Source organism: Neolamprologus multifasciatus, chromosome 8 (assembly GCF_963576455.1).
Source record: "Neolamprologus multifasciatus chromosome 8, fNeoMul1.2, whole genome shotgun sequence".
Taxonomy (NCBI): Eukaryota; Metazoa; Chordata; class Actinopteri; order Cichliformes; family Cichlidae; genus Neolamprologus; species Neolamprologus multifasciatus.
The window spans coordinates 6,889,586-6,906,268 of record NC_140446.1 but is presented as its reverse complement, the minus strand read 5'-3'; the positions used below and the strand labels follow the sequence as shown (position 1 = coordinate 6,906,268).

Here is a 16,683-nt window from a genome sequence, read left to right as displayed (position 1 = left end):
GGGGGGAAACACCGAGGTGTTCCCAAGCCTTCTGAGAGATGTAATCTCTCCAGTGTGTGGGTCCGACCTGGGTTCTTCCCCATTCCATTAAAAAAACATGAGTCTTTAAAAGTAAGATTTCTGATCAGTTTCTTCTGTATTAGATAATATTTAATATGATTTTCTTTGATGAACAAGAAGACTTTTAACACTCCCAAACTTTTGATTAGTATCTAAGATTAAACGTATAACTGTGGATTACAAAGTTAAACTATTATTTAATCAAGCGGGTCCTACTTCTGGAACTCATGTGTAAGAAAGCATCAATAAGCAGTCTCTTTGTGTGTGGATTAGGTGAGTGACAGGTCCATGGTACAGTAACACACGCTCACCTTTATACCTACACAAGAACTATGGTTTCCAGTGTAAACAAACAAACACACCCAATGGCCCTGGGCTCAAAGCCCCTAAACAAAGAGCCTCATGCTGCCTCTGCTTGTAGCTACAGTATCCACCCTCACTAACCTGCCAATGAGACGCTGCTATCTAGGCACAGTGCTGTCAGTATTCTGAATGATACAGACAAGCTGTATCTTGCAGAGCAATCACCAAGACGTGCACATTCAGTACAGTACAAATTTCACAGGTGACCAATGTGGTCAGTAAAGGAAAAAAACAAACAGCGGGCCCCACGTCAAAATGACGTGATGTCATGTGTACATGTAGGCTATCGCTGTGCGCCTTCTTAACTTTCTCCTCACAGAACATTGGCTCGCCCTGATAAGCTGATTTTGGGTGCGCTTTGGGCCTTACAAGCAAAGACCATGTTGATGTTGGCTACAGTAGAGCTGATAGGAAGCCCATGGCTTGTCAGTGGACACTAGCCACATTCAGATAAAAGTTACACAGCCAGGCTTATACTATGAAACCCAGGCTAGCATGAGTGAGAGACAGAGGCGGGCAGCAGAAATCTTGGGGCGTGCCAAACTAGATTTATGCCTTTTTGTTTAGCCTCATAACTATACGGACACAGTAGCAAGACATTAATAAGGTTTTACAACTTTAATTAAATCTGCTACTTCGATATGAGTATTAAAACTCTGAGCTAAAACGTAAACACCACACCAAGAGCCCAGTTTCACTGCTTCAGTAAGCTTCCAGGTCTTACTACAACTCGGCTGATGTAAATCTTCCATCGCTACAATCTACCCTCCTTTTTTTTGCACCTAGACACAGGAACTATGTTTACTAGCGGCAAACGAAATAAAGCGCTGAAACAACAGGCAGTTATTTTCAATATCAATTCATTAGTTGTGCATGTTTTACTGAATTCATTGTTTATATCTGGAAAAACACTGGACAAGCTAGCCTGTGTGAGCATTCTGTAGTTTTCTGTATGAAAACTACCAGTTTATAATGGGTAAAAACCACTAAAGAAATGGTTAATAACAGCCCAATCTACATGCTTCAACAGCATTAAGTTTTATTTGTTTTAGAAGAAGCATTAGCTGAGGAAAAACAAATCCTCTTAAACAGTTTGTGACCATCAATAAAACCTCCAGGGTGCACCAACTTTAAAGATCTGGTTTCTCTTAATCAGCAGAAAACGGTCTTTCAGCCCGTATTTATGCATCTGAGGACCTGGTATTAATTGGTTGTGGGTGCTAAGGCCAGCCTTCCATTAATAACAGCCCTCATAAAAAACACTGCACGATAACAGAAACTGTGTTGGTTTAGGTTTAAAAATGAACCAGGCGTATAAAAGTGCCTGAGACGCTGAGGGGGCAAGGTTGGAGAGAACTGCTGGAAAGTGCTGCCCTTGAATAAGATCAGGTATTGTGCAACATATGCCATTTACAAAGGATCACCAGAAAGGATATGTGCCTCAGTGAACTCATTCCTATCAGTTACTAAGTAGCTCAGTGTGCTGTTGCAGTCACTTGTGAGGTGCTGAACCTCCAAGCTCATTAATCCATGCATTTTAGACTCAGTAACAACAACTCTTCCTTTTGACTCAATGCAGTGCAGTGAGAACAGTATATGAATGGGAGGAACAGAGGGCCACACAACAGCTCATCAATTTTTCATTTCCTCTGTATTAACTTAAAAGCTCAGTGGTCAATACCTATATGGCACCTGAATTATCTGTGGGTGAGCAGTTGCTAGGTAGCTGCCACCTGCAAAGCAACATTATCAAGCAGCATTTAAACTCTTATTTTATCCATAGGTAAGTGACAAAAAAGAGATGTATGCAGCCATTAAGAGGTCTGGAGGCTAAATGACCAGTGCAGAGACACCAACACTAACAAATACACAAAATGACCAAAAGTACAAGTGGAACTAGTTTTTTTTATCCTGCTTCATGGGCATCTGCGGTGTGATGTAAACTAAGTCTTCTTTCTTTAAAAAAAAGAAAGAAAGAAAGAAAAAACTTTACAAGATCGCACAGAAATGTGGAGGATTCTGTAAAATTTGCAATGCTTAGCATTATGCAAGAACTACGAGGGCGACTTTAATGGCGATTTGGATGAAGAGGAAAAAAATGTGAGAAGTGTGGCAGATGCAACTGAGCGTCTAAAGATAACCAAACAATCGGCACAAGTGTTTGGGTACAGTTTGTTTTAAAATGTTCTGCAGCATCCACTGGGTGTTACTTTATCAGCTTGCCAGCAGACTTATATAATCAGTTAGTGATATTTTTGCCACGTCCATCCGGTTTTAAATGCATTGATAAGGTGTGTGTATTCAGTACAACATGTGATTAGGAAGAACAAAAGGATAAGGATGAGCAATATCTGACTGTTTGCACTTGATCTTAAACCCAAAATAGCAAAGATCACGTAAGAGCAAGTAATCAAGTACTGATTCTGATCAGTTCCTTATTTTTGAAGCTCACCCAGCATTAATTATGAAGTTTGAGAATTTAAAAAGGAAATCTGATAACACATGATCCAGAAATGTTTAGCACGAACATATAAACAAATTGTATAAGCGTGACTATTAAACACCAAAATAAGAGGATGTTTTGCTTCCTGGAGCACAAAGTGTAAATAGACAACACTTTATGAACTGCATGAAAGTTTCTTATCTGTGCTTCAACTGGCTGGTAATGTTGTGAATGTCAATACATCATTCATTTTTTAAATAATAAAGAGTGGAATTAAAAGCCCTCACTTACAATGTTGGCGCTGGATACAAAAAGAAGTCTACAAGAAAACAGCAGAAAAGCTCCAACACACTGAAACTAGTGATCTTCCTCAAACATGTGTATGATTTCACAGCGTTTATATCTCTCAGGGGTTTTGTTAGCTTAAGGAAGCTTTGATTCTAGTAAGTGACTTCTTTTCTCTGTATTAGTACAAGCCTTCATTTGGTTTATGAAGAGAGACAGCACACGAAAGTTTTCAGTGGCTTTAATGTCTCATGTCATAGAGGGTTCGGCATGTTTGGTTTACCTTTTACGTGATCGCACAATGCCTCCCTGTAGACGCCGCCCAGACTGCAATGCATTCAGCATAACAATGCAGCCCAACCATTCACAAAAGAACACATCTCTGTGTCACAGTGACAATTATGAATTGAAGTTCTGATCTCTATAACAAGATGTGCTTTAAAACCTGTTCTGTATTCTGAACAGCTTAGAACATCCGGCAGATTAGAGCTCAGGCTCTGTAATACATAGTTAAAAGAGCTTAAGGCATTTCTACCTGAGTTGCAGTGACGCACCTTCCACTGCTGCTCCGTCAACATTACAGGAGCGATCTCTGTTTAGCCACCAACACTCAGCTTTTGAGTTTCACTTAAGCATCAAGGGTGGACGGGGTGGTGATTTCACTTAAGAAATGGGACTGAATCTGAGTCCGTCTCTTTGAGGTTAACTTATCACAGCAGTAACCATATCAACAGTGGTCACCTTTAAGCTTATTAGGAGCGATTAAGGAGCTTAACTGGACTCATGTCTCAAGTAAAGAGATGAAATGGCATGCTTTTTTCCAACACAGAGCCACAAAAAAGGATTGCTGTACTTTTCACTCCACAGAAGGTAAAATCAGGGTTATGTCTGACCACAAAGTCAGACATAACCAATGGACCATTGCGTTTATTTGACTCAAACATGTGAAACATCAGTGCCTGTGTTGCATGATGCAGGTAATGGGTCATCTGTGCCCCAAGCAGGAGCCTGTGTGACTCTCCATCTGCTTCCTGTTAACAGATACCTGTTGTGTGACTTGACAGACAGGTGGGCTCTGAGGCAGAAGGTGCTAGAGCTTGAGCCTTAAGGGCAGATTCCCTTCATGCCCATAAAATCTCTTATTATCTGCACTCCGATGGCTTCTGTAGAAAACAACTGCACAACAAAAAGTAGCTCTGTGCATTTTTTTAAATTCAATAAAGAGTGCTTTTAAATGTAGATGTATCTTAAAAAAAAAAACTTCCAGTGTGTTTGAATCAAAACAAAAGTAAACATTGCCAGCATGTATATAGTGCAATATTCTTGTCACATGGTTTAATTTGACATTTAAAGGCTATGAGGACATAACTTCAAAGCTTGTGTGGCTGCCAGTTACTGACACCCATCCACGTCACACACACACACACACACAACTGCAAATGTTAAGAGTGGACTTACAGTTTTAATCTTTAAATCCACAACTGTGCTATCAAACCATGTAAGCAAGAGAAGTGTCAGCTGTTGCCCAGGCTGTTTCAAGGCTGTGCGCCAAATGCTATGGCATAAAAAGTACTGACACTTACTACAGTTTTACTGAAGCCTGCCACTTTATGTTTACATGATACACGTGGGCATTATGCCCTGCGAGGCCAGACCACCAAGCAGAACTTGATCTCGCAAGCCCCACGTCACATTTCCGAGCGCAAATGACTTTTTAACACAACCACTCCTGGTATGTTCCTAAAAACTTTATCAATTACCTTTCAGATGTTCTTAGCTGTCACGTGAGGCCTTCAGAGAGCCCCAGTGTCACTGGTTGTTAATGAAAACAGAGATTAGAGGGGATTCATGACAAGCAGAGTACTGTAGCTCAGCTTGGAGCTGACTGCTAACAGGATGACCTGCCTTACCATGCAAGTGCCTGACACAACTAACTCAAGGTCAGTGGGGAATAATATACAGTAGATTAGCTGCCTGACATCAACCCTGATGCCCTGAGGGAGGAATTAGAGCAGCAAGTGGGCCAGGAAACCAAGAAAAGCATCAGCTTACACACTTGGCCTAGTGTTCATTTTAGGAAAGGTAGATTTAAAAGTCCTGGAAACCAATGCATCGTTTGTGTGAAGTTGTACACAGATGGAAATATGCTGTGACCAGACCCAGTGTGCATCCTACCTGTAGCTCACACCATGCCACCTCCACTGTAGTCTCTGTGTCCAGCCCTTTATAGACGGTCTTGAAAGACCCCCTTCCAATCTCTATGTTGAATTTGAGATATCTTCCATCAGGAGATGTTGCCACCGCTTTAGTCTCCACGTCCTCCTTTTCTTCCTGCTCCCACTGAGTGTCAAACGTGATGCGAGACAGAATCTTTTGCTGTTTATTATGAAGTTCGTTTTCAGAGTCCGAGCTGGGATCCTGAGGAGCGGATCTGGCAACAGGTTTCCAGTTGCCACCGACGGACCCGGCGTCGGGGTCCTGGCGGCACGTGCTGGAGCTGGAAACCGGAGACGCGGACGGCGGGGTGTCGTCTGTTTTTTCTTCCTCTGCTCTGGACTCGGGCAGAGAGAGAATATTTTCTGCAGACCACGATAAGGCTTTGGAAAGTACACCGCTGTACAGGGGAGAATCAATGTCCATACTAATTTTCTGCAGGCCGTAGGAGTTCCTCCGTGCGCCCAGCCCGTGCGTCCTCAGCACGGATGGGACTCGGGACAAACAGTCGTCGGTCATATCCACGGAGAGCCCCGGGAACCCGCGTCCTGGTATCTCTACTTGTGCATGAGACATTGTGGCAGGTTCAACCTGATTTGGAGCCTAAATATGGAAATAACAGTAGGACAGCAGAGCACCGTTACTTTATATTTCAGGTTACTTTTCCATGATGTCAGTTAAGTCAGTGGCTTTAAAACAAAAGGCTGGAGACTGAATAACAGTCATATCTAAGGAAAACAAGATTAGAAACGATAGGCGGAAACATGTAAACTACTGTAGTGCCTGTAGTGGTAACCAGCCTTAGAAGTATATAACAGATAAAGCGTGTAAAAAACACAGAAAAGTGAGGAAAATACACTTACTCAGCACATTCACTGCGTAAAAAACATGTCACTTGAACGCTCCGCGCACATTAATGCATAGTTTCTTTCAAGTGATATGTGTGGTCCTCTCGTCTTCTTCTTCTCGTCTTTCTGAAAGCCTTTGCCATAACCTACTGCGAAAGGTCTGAACTGCCAATATCAACAAAGCTCCGGAGGGTTGTTCGTCCTGTGCGCTCCCAGTGCGCGCTTCCAACTCCGCCCCCTCGCAGCTTTCACGCGCCAATAGGGCAATCCAGAGGAAGCAATTATAATAAGATGAGGAGTGTTTGGTAATTTATCATTTTGAACCGCAAGTGTTATTAAGTTTTGATTTGTTTTATCCGATTAAAAGAATATCTTCAAAACTCAACTGTGGGAATGACTCAAAATTTTTGAGAAACAATCCATAAGATGCCTTTTATGACACTTTGTATTAATTTGGTGATCAGGTTCTTCAGCTGGTTCACTTTAAGCTTGCTGACGAACAGAATGTCCACACTTTCAACTGGCCCCCCGCTGATCAAAAGAACTCCTCCTCAGTTTCCAATGAAATTAGATAAAAACGATGATTCATTTTATTACTTGGCCAAGCCTGTCCTCATTTGTGGAAAGCGATATGCTGCCTAAAGGTGTAGGATGCGCACCCGCGCCTGGCCTACAGGGGGGGCTGCTGCTCGTGAAACAGGACACCATTATCAGCCAAGGCCACACTGGGCCCCACCGGCCCCACAAGAGAACATACAAGGTTTTATCCACAAACACACGCATAATTCTCAGTTCACTGGAGCTGTATCATCCCTCCACAGGCGGGAACACACAGCACATGATGTCAGTATGCAGTCCTTTAATACAGCTGCAGCAAGGAGATCACAACATCATCATTGCTGCAGTTTCAGTCTGTACGTCTGCACACTGCAAAGCTTTTGAAGTCCTCACTCGTGTTTTTCACACAACAAAACGTCGATGCACGTGAAAGAAAGGAAATAGACAGAAAATGTAACAAATGTCTAATTTATTTCCTACAGGATATGAAAAAGAAGTTGAATATAGACAGAGATAAAGATAACAGGAGCATCACAGTAGCTACTGCACAATAATAGGATACAGCAATCTGTACATGAAGTCCACTATTATTACACGCAGCTGAGTCAAGCCAAGACTGGCTCAAGCGTCTGTTGTGTTCCTCTTCTGGAAGCATTTACTCTCAAAATAAAAAGTCCCTCTGGTGTTGCTTTCTGGAATTTCTTGGTATGTCTGGTTGGAACAGAGGAATAACAGCTGAGCAAAGATCCACAGCTATTTTTACAGAGTAAATTTGTTAACAGAGAAAAATGGGAATAAAAGTAGATGCATTTACAATAATAAAGATGGAGTAAAGTTAAAGCGGGCAGGGAAAGACGTTCCCCTAAAGTACTCAGACATGACAGTATTTAGTGCCCTGATATTCATTGCATGGTTAAATGGCAACAAATGCTACCTATGACGACTTTACAAGTAGCATGATCTAAAATGCCCCCCCCCCCAACACTTAGAAATGATATTGGTTCTCTTCCAGTAAGAGAAGGCTTTGAATCAAAAGGCAACAACAATTAGAGGACCAGCATCCACTAGACTCGGTATTGAGGTGCACCTTATGTAGCCTTAAATGGCTAAATCTTAATAAAAATTTGTCTGTAAAGTACAGTATGAGGGCTCCCAGACAGAGGGTGTGTGATTCCAGCACAGTTTTAGAAGAACTTGACGCCTTTTCCATCGTCCATGGTGAAGAGCTCGGCTTTGCCTTCTGTCTGTAAAGCCTGCAGCGAGCGAAGCAGCATCCAGTCCTCCAGACCGTGGAACTCTGGAGAAAAAGGATTACAAGCTATAAGGAAATCAAATAAACTAATCAATGAGTCAAAACACCGATCACTCAAATATGAGGTGAATAACAACTATTATCTCATAACAAAACTGCATTTCAAGCCTGGAAATATCTGCCTAAGAGAGCAAGGGAACACTTGGTTAATGTGTTGGATCAGGGAAAAACATAGGTGTAAATATCCGAGTGACTCTCAAAGAAGCCAAATTATTTAGGTCACTAAGAACAGGAGGGCTTATGGGGTGTTCTCAATTAGCAGCAGAGGACTGAGTACCACAGGGCAGCTTCAGAGTCCACGCCTTAGGGGATCAGAGCCAATTTCAAGCATGCTGCTTGGAGGACCAGCAGCATAGCTTTATATGATAAGTGTTGACTCTTTGCAGTGATGCCAGATGGGAGGGATGGGATCACCGGTTTATAACAAGGATCACACACAGTGACAATTAACCTAATGTGCATGTTTTGGACTGTAAGAGCAGAGCCCAGAATACCTGGAAAGAACCCACAGAGGCACAGGGCAAACATTTAAACTCTGCACAGAAAGTGGAATTCAAATCCAGAATTCACCGCTTGCTGTGAGCGTTAATCTTTGTGCCACCCTACGAGTTCATTTCAAGTGAAGAGATTTAAGAAGTGGAGTTTTCCTTAGTTTACAAATAACAAATAAATCAAAAGCTCAGGCTTCAGGGCTGCTCCAAGCACATTTTTCACTCCTCTTGGCTATGTATGATACTTGATACTTCAGTCAGTCCATGAACTGAAGGCCCCATCAAGGTTCGGTATTTGGTAAATAAGGATTATTTTCAAGCTGTGAATCATGCAAATCTGGTCTAGTGGAGGCCAAGATTAAACATATGTAGCTGGAAGTAAGTATAATAGGTTCCCTGTAGGGTTAGGGTGTGCTATGCAAGAAAACAAGTAAGAAATGGGCAGGTATCCGAGCCACTCTGACAAGAGCCAAATTATTAAGGTACAGGAATCTCTGACACAGCAAGACCTTTTGGCTCCCAGTCACGGGCAAAAGGTTTAGTTACCACAGGGCCTCTTACAAGTCCATGCCTTGGCAGGTCAGAGATGTTTTTAAGCACTTAAAGGATAAGCAGTATATTAAGCTGATATCTTCATAATGTTTTGGGTCAATGTGTGCAGCACATTTCATTATCATCGCATTTATTAACATTAAACAATGCTTAACGTGCAAAAATAGAGATGAAAGCAGCAATTTGGGACTACAGCTAGGTGAAATCATGCAGAAACAAGAAAAAGAGTAAGCAACACAAATCAAACAGTTAAAACAAACTAGGACTGGAAACCTACTGTACAGCCAGCATTAATAAAAGCCTTTCTCGCCACTGTGTTATGTTATGTTTACTTTAACGCGAGCTGGGTTTTATGGGTGCTTTCTCCATGTGGAAAACTTTAAAACGGTGCCATACCTTCACCTTCTGTGTCATCACCATTGGACAGCTCATAAAGTGTAAACACAGAGTTGACCATACCGTTTTTGGAAACCTAAAATGTCGGAAAAAGATATAATGGTTACATTTACAGATGCTTTAAGGTGACAGAGAATAATTTTCTTTATTACACACACACACACACACACACACACACACACACACACACACACACACACACACACACACACACACACACACACACACACACACACACACACACAAAAAAAAGCAGCTTTTTAAAGAAAAAAAAAACATTTTATTCTAGATGATGAAATTGTGGATAAAAATAAAAACTATTCCCAAAGTATTTTATTTATTTAATAAAATATTGATGTTTGGTGTCCCTGTATTGATACAATATTACCATGCAAAATATCGCGATACTATGCTGTATTGATTTTCCCCCCGTCCCACTCAATTGTCCAGTTACTTTTAAGTCTGTGAAAATGAGGGACTGTGCATAAAAATGGCTTTAATAACCAAACACTTAGTGTCAAAATTCTGTTAAAACCTTTGAATTACAGCCCTAGGTCTGTATTAAAATCCACTGTGGTGTTTTATTTATGAACCCAACTGTATTTTCAGAAGTTTCTAGCTTGTCTGTAGCTTCAATCCTATTTAATATTGCTGAAGGCTATAATTTTGACCCTCCCCTCATGACCCAGCAGTAAAGAATAAATGTGCAAACAATACTTGTTAATAAAACAAATTACTGATTGTTTCCATGGGATTTGTTGGCAAAATATAGAATATTTTCAGACATATGCTTTTGACACTGAAAATATAAACATGTTCAAACCCGTTTCACTCCTTTTCAATTACCACAACCCCAGTATACAATCTGGAACAATGTTCACACATTTCTACACAAAATCAGACAGATGCAAGTGCCATAAACCTGCCCAGCACCACAAACTTTGTGGTCCAAAGGTTGAAACCACTCGCTTAGGTTACTAATGCAGGAGCTAAAGCAAGAAATTTACAAACGACTAGCAGATGCAGGACACAGATTCTGTCCACCATGGTTTTGTCCCTACAGAAATTATCCCAACATCTGCTGCTAATGATCAGTTCTAACCTGTCTAAAAGTGTGCTGCTTCTCAAGAAGTCAGCAGTGGCTCTGCACTCGTGCCAGCGCAGGCTGCTTTTTTTTTTTTTTTTAAGCACAAGGAGCAAAGAGAGCCCAAGTGGTCGATGAACACAACACTGGCCTTCTCGTTATGTCGCAGGTAACACCTACAATATGTGTGCAGAAGTACAAGGTGTACAAAACAGCACAGCAGTCGTGTTTACATTGTTTACACAACTACAGCGGTTGTGACGTACACCAACATGCCCCGAAGATGTGCTCCATTAACCTTCACCAACACCATCTGTGTGCCAATCTCTATCATGAACAGCACAAGAAAGAATACGGCACATCTGTAAATGGCATCAAAATGCACTAGATACTTTTTATTACATGATAATTTTTCCCCCTACAGACATGTAGCTGATAGGCTTCCCAGACTTACTGGAAAAATGGGGGAAAAAAACTATACCCATTTGGATCTTTGTAGGTACTAATTTGGAACCTTGACCACAAGTCTTATTTTATTTTAATATAATTTCTTAATTTGACACATGAAGTGGTAAAAAGTCTTATAACCTGAACGTACAAAAAAAAGAAAGAAAAAAAAAGCAGAAACTGAATTAAACTGACTTAAAGTTGGAGAAAGTGAAACAGGTGTTTTTTAAAGCTGCCATTTCTTCTAAATGCATCGCATGCAGTTAATCATTAAGTTTGTTTTGAAGCGAGATCAGACAGAAAGGAATAATCGTTGTTCAAAATGTGGGTTCAGAACAGGCAGCGTGTGGGGTCCAGTTTTTACAAGAACTGCAACCAAACAAAATGATTTAAGTAATTTGTCAGGCTAAAGGCAATAAATAGGTAAAATGATATAAATATATAAACGAAAATATAGTGTACCTGATCAGCTATATTTATGAGAGTTATAGACTACCTGAAGGATGAGAAGTTAAAACTTTCTGGCCCCTTACTTTGAAGACTTGTTTGGTTAAGGCTTGGTTTTAATTCAGTTTGATGTTTTTATTAGTCCTTTATTTATCCAGGAAAAACTCTCATTGAGATTAAAATTGTCATTTCGAAGAGAGACCTGGCGTCATGGCAACAAAAGTACCACATCAGTACATAACATTTAAAACAAATACAATATCCCACACAAACATGAAAAATATACAATAACAGATCAATTAAGAGCGACATTAAAAACAATCACACCGAGTAAAAAAGTAATTCTTTCGTTCCTTCAAGATGGAATTAAACTCCCACAAGGTAACCAATTCTAATAATTTCAGTTCCTTCTGCTGATTATTCCAGGAAACAGGGGCAGCGTATTTAAAAGCCTTTTTTCCTAATTCTATTCTGATTTTTGGGACAATCAATTGTATGATATTGTGAGAATGAGAGTTGATATTCTAAAAATAAAGTTCAGAAAAGTCTTCAGATCTTCATTTTTCAGTTTAAAGTTTAATTATATAGCATCAACTCACAAGAAGAATCTTTTTAAGGTGTTTTATTTTACAAATACTTGAGGGAAAACCACAATAATCATACAGTCATAGTTTTAGAGTTAAAGAAAAAGGTTTATGGATTTTGTTGGTTGGGGATGTGGTAATATCAACGAATGACCTTGTAAAACAGTTGAAGATACATGTCTCTATATTCATGTGTGCCAGTCACTCTAAACAGAGTGAAGCAGGGATAAACAGTGAAGCCAGTGTGGCCTTAAACATGCATTTTTGCTAATGATCAACAGAGGGCAGTAAAAAGAGTTCAAGTTGTATAAAAGTCTATGGAAGAACAAGTGTTGGTTGTTTCTGCTCTGTGACTCAGTAAACACTTTCCTAATGAGTTTTTGGGCTTAGTCACTCCTTTCAGACCATCCTAATAAAAACCTCAAGCTTATTTTGTAAATTACAGATGTTCTTAGAGTTGGAAAGGAGGAGTACCCAGGTTATCCCCATTTACTAACATCTTACCCATCACTGCTCATTCATCATATCTAGTTTTAAAACATCAGGGGGAAAAAAAAAAGAAGCACAAAACCAAAATAAACCAATGGATGACATAATGGTGAATACATCCAACTTTTATATCGTCTATGCAATCAGACTGCAGTCACTGCAGGGAAAACGCTGGTAAAAACAACAACTTTCAGCCAAAACATAAGAACTGCTCATCAAAACAGCTTGAAAGCCAGAACTGCACTTACTCAGGTCCCTAGCAAGACACTTGCTGAGTTCAACAGGGATTAAATAAAGAGTTGAGGTGACAGATAAAGAACATGCACCGATTTCTTGCTTTTTTTCATGAGATTTTAAGTACATAACACTTTGTTTCTTATAATCTGTCCTTTAATGCTACTGTTCTGCTGCCACAGCGATAGTGATTCTGTCTGATGTCTGTGTGCTGGTTACATAAGCATAGATAAGACACATGAGCTTGTCTTTCCCCTTTTTAGTTTTTATTATAGTGTAGATATTAATGGTTTTACACTGTGATTATCACAACATTGCAATAATGAACAATATAGTGAGGTTGAAATAAACCTCATTCTGTTATCAGGTGCATAAATGTGCCAAAAAAAAGAAAAAAAGAACAAAAAAAAAAGAACAGTTTGTGGCAGTATGTGTTGTAATTTGATGACTCACCCACTGATATATTAACTTGCCCCATTCCTCTGGTCGTCTCCACATGACTAAACACCGAGACTTGTTTTTGTCCAACCACTCGAGGTTGCCTGAAGACAACAAGAATGCTTTTCACTTATCAACATTACACAATAATGTATTTTTTCTTATCATGACACTATGCTGGCAGGTAAAGTGAATAAAATTCACCTTTTTTCCTCAGTTCCTCAAAAACAACTTGAATTGCTTCCATTGACAGTTTTCCTGGGATTCAGTTAAGGCTAATGTGCAATGGCACAATAAGTGTCTTCATAAGTGTTTAAAATGCCTCATCTTGCCCTCAGCACAGATTAGCTGGGAAATAAAATTCAGTGATCATGTTATGGCCTCAGTCTCTGAAGACAGCTTCGTATCAGGCCCGAATCAAGAAGGAAACCTCAAAATTAATCAGTCAAGCAGAGAGAGAAAGGGGGAGGGGGCTCTGTCCTAAAAACTTCAGGAAAATCCTACAGTGACTGCAATGTGTGTCAACATTAATATCTCTGAACTATAAACTCTTCACAAGAGATTTAGCAATTGTAATATATAAAAAATAAAGGATTTAAACTAAAAACAAACAAATATTTTTCTAAAAAAACATTAAAATAATTGAACACTCCCTTAAAAAGGAACCACAGGTTGACTTTCAGGATACGTTCTATCTTCTTGTTGTTGAACATGGGGCTTTCCTGAGCCTCCATGACATCCAGCGTGTAGAGCTTGTGATGCCGGCAGTAGGACAGAGCCAGTGAGCACCATGCCGCCAGCTGCTTCTGTCTCGTGTCAACATTGGGCTGTAGTCTGTCAGAAAAGAACACAAAGAGATTACTGCAAAGATTACCGCAAATGCTTGGGCAAAATAAACTTAATGCACGTTAAAGACACAAACACATTTTTCCTTAACCATAAACAGCGTTAATCACATAGTCAAGCCTTTTTATGAATGCTGCATTTCTAGTAAGCATTAATGTTTTATAATGAATAATTATTTACTTTTCTTCATTGGTTCCAGAATAAAAGATGTTTATTTAAAATCTTTCCCCTGAAGTCTTGACTCATCAGGCCCCAACATCATTGTCCAACATACTGACCCCTTGTATAGTTTTACTGATCTCAAAAAAAGCCATTTTAATTACTTTATATACTGCTGACTTAATTTATAAGAATGTGGCATAATTTCTTAGTAGATTTAGATTTTAGATAATAAATCAACATCAGAAAAAAAAAAAAATACATTTAGATCCCCCCCCCCTGTATGTTCTATGTATTGCTGCTAAAAAGAGGTGGCTGCTTTCCAGGTACAGCAAAGTCTACAAGAAATCTGCCAAATTTAAAGATCTGTCAGTTTACCCACATAGAGACAGCTTTTATTTTAGCTTCTTCTTAATTTAGCTGTGCTATTGATGTGCAAAACAAACAGGGGGTATATGAGACATTCTAAAAACAAAAGTCTTCTTCACATTTAAACTATGCAAACAGGTGGTTTCATGATTTATTGATATTTTAGAGCGAAAACACTGGCTATAAGGAAAACTACTCATCAGTTTGGGTCCACTTCAGCCAGTTTGATTCACAGTCTTTGTGCCCGCCCTGAGCCACCAGTCCATTGGTTACAACTCTGATCATCTGTTACAGGCCTCATTGCATCATATCCTGCCAACAGAGCACCTTGCTCTGAGACTATAGGGTTACTTGCAGTTCCTAGAGTTTGTAAAAGTATAATAGAAGACAGAGCCTTCAATTATCAGTATCTGTCTCCTGTGCAAACAGCTCCTAGCTTGGGTTCAGAAGGGATAGGGAAGGAATGGATCATTGGGATGTTCTCTCCAAAATTACACCATCGTTCCCTTATAATATAAAGTGCCTTGAGGTGATGGTTGTTTGAAATTGGTGCTAGATCAATGTACCTGAAAAAACTCAATTGCCAGCCTATTTTGAGCCAGTAAAAGCCAGTAATACAGAATAAGCAGAAGACAGTAGATGGCCAGATTTTACTTAAGGACTTTTAATTGCAAGGACAGTGATTAAAATGAGAATCCAACGTTTTGCCTGATTTTGTGTTCTTGCAGGCAGGAGCAATGTTTGGCAACATAATACAAACTTAATACAAAAGACAAACTGCACCCATAGGCAGATATGTTAACACTGACCTGGGATTAAGATAAGAGCAAAGTGTTCCATTTTTAAGTATATACATATGTGCTGCTTTCCTAATATCTGTCATATTGTAACGGGTTAAAAGTCATTTTTTACATTTCATGTATAAAACCAGTCTTTTATTGCAAGCCTACCCTATCATATTTGACCGCCTAGACAATAGCAGCTCCTTTAAACGTCCCTTTCGGGAAGTTGCTCTCCCGGTGATTTATCGGGACAGCAGTGTTTTACAGGGATTTCAGCACTAAGGTCTTCCTGACTTTTATTACACCAAAACGTGCAAGTCTTTAGGTGATAACTAGCTGGAGTTCTCGCTATCTCACAGCTCATCCCATTAAATAAGCTCACTCGAGATAACAGTGGAAATCCCAAAATTCAAACACACGACGATGAACTGTTTGCCTGTTAATGTTTTAATATAGCCCCCTGAAGTCTAGCCTTAACAAGCCACTGAGACAAACCGAGAAAGACTTTAAATAAACTTCAGAAAGCCAGTGAGTGCAAAATCACTTCCCTAGCAATCTGTTTCGTTTGGCTAGCTGGCGTGCTAACATGATGCTAGCACGAAAATCAGCGTTCACCGACTCATAAATGAATAAACACTGAAAACTGAGTTACGTGTTCACAACTCTGCTCTGAAAAAGACTCAGAAACATCTGACTCACGTGAAAAACGGTGGAAAATTGTACTGCCACGGCCACTCAAAACTCATTGCAGTGGATATGTTGGGTGCTCACAGCTGACAGCTCCCGGAAACGCGTCCAACCTCCCAAATGGTCCGACTCATAAACTTCCGATTTGGGGGATCGCAAGAAGAAAGATTTCTTTCTCTAACTTTTTTTTTGTTTTCGTTGTTGTTGTTGTTGTTGTTGTTGTTTTTACTTAGACCTCAGCATTTACAAAAAAATTCAGCTTTATGATTTTTTAAATGTATTTTGTAGATTAAATTAAAGACCAGTACCCTTGTTAAATTTTTAATATTTAAGTTACACCTTTTGGCATTTATAAAGCCTTTTATAAAATAAGCATTTTATTTCCTCAGCCTCTTCAGCACGTGTAATCAGAGTTTGTTAAATTGCAATTGTACAATAGTTGTGCAACCATTTGCTTTGACAATAAAATATTTGAAGAACAGTTAAAAGTGAATAATGACGCAATCCTTTTTATTCAACAAATGTCGAATATTAATTTAACCGAAAGTGTTTTTCACTTTAGATTAATATTTAGTTAAAATTTTCATAAAATGAT

General features: G+C 39.6%; 2 protein-coding genes across 3 annotated transcripts in view; both read right to left on the bottom strand.

The window, feature by feature from the left end:
• The window catches only part of wnk4a (WNK lysine deficient protein kinase 4a), a 48,125-nt gene extending 41,006 nt beyond the window's left edge, over positions 1-7,119 (bottom strand). For both annotated transcript variants that reach the window (XM_085171050.1, XM_085171051.1), the window contains exons 1-2: positions 6,229-7,119; positions 5,327-5,968 (exon numbers count right to left, since the gene is read on the bottom strand). In XM_085171050.1, coding sequence (XP_085027176.1) covers positions 5,327-5,941 — 615 coding nt within the window. In that variant the 5' untranslated portion in view covers positions 5,942-5,968; positions 6,229-7,119. The remainder of the gene's footprint in view (positions 1-5,326; positions 5,969-6,228) is intronic.
• Positions 7,120-7,223: 104 nt separating this feature from the next.
• vps25 (vacuolar protein sorting 25 homolog) lies at positions 7,224-16,242 on the bottom strand. Its single transcript, XM_085171068.1, has 6 exons — positions 16,101-16,242; positions 13,934-14,079; positions 13,450-13,503; positions 13,261-13,349; positions 9,523-9,598; positions 7,224-8,068 (listed from the first exon to the last, which is right to left on the bottom strand). Exons 1-6 carry the CDS (start codon positions 16,145-16,147, stop codon positions 7,956-7,958), a joined length of 525 nt encoding a protein of 174 aa, XP_085027194.1. The 5' UTR covers positions 16,148-16,242; the 3' UTR covers positions 7,224-7,955.
• Between the last annotated feature and the right edge of the window lie 441 nt (positions 16,243-16,683).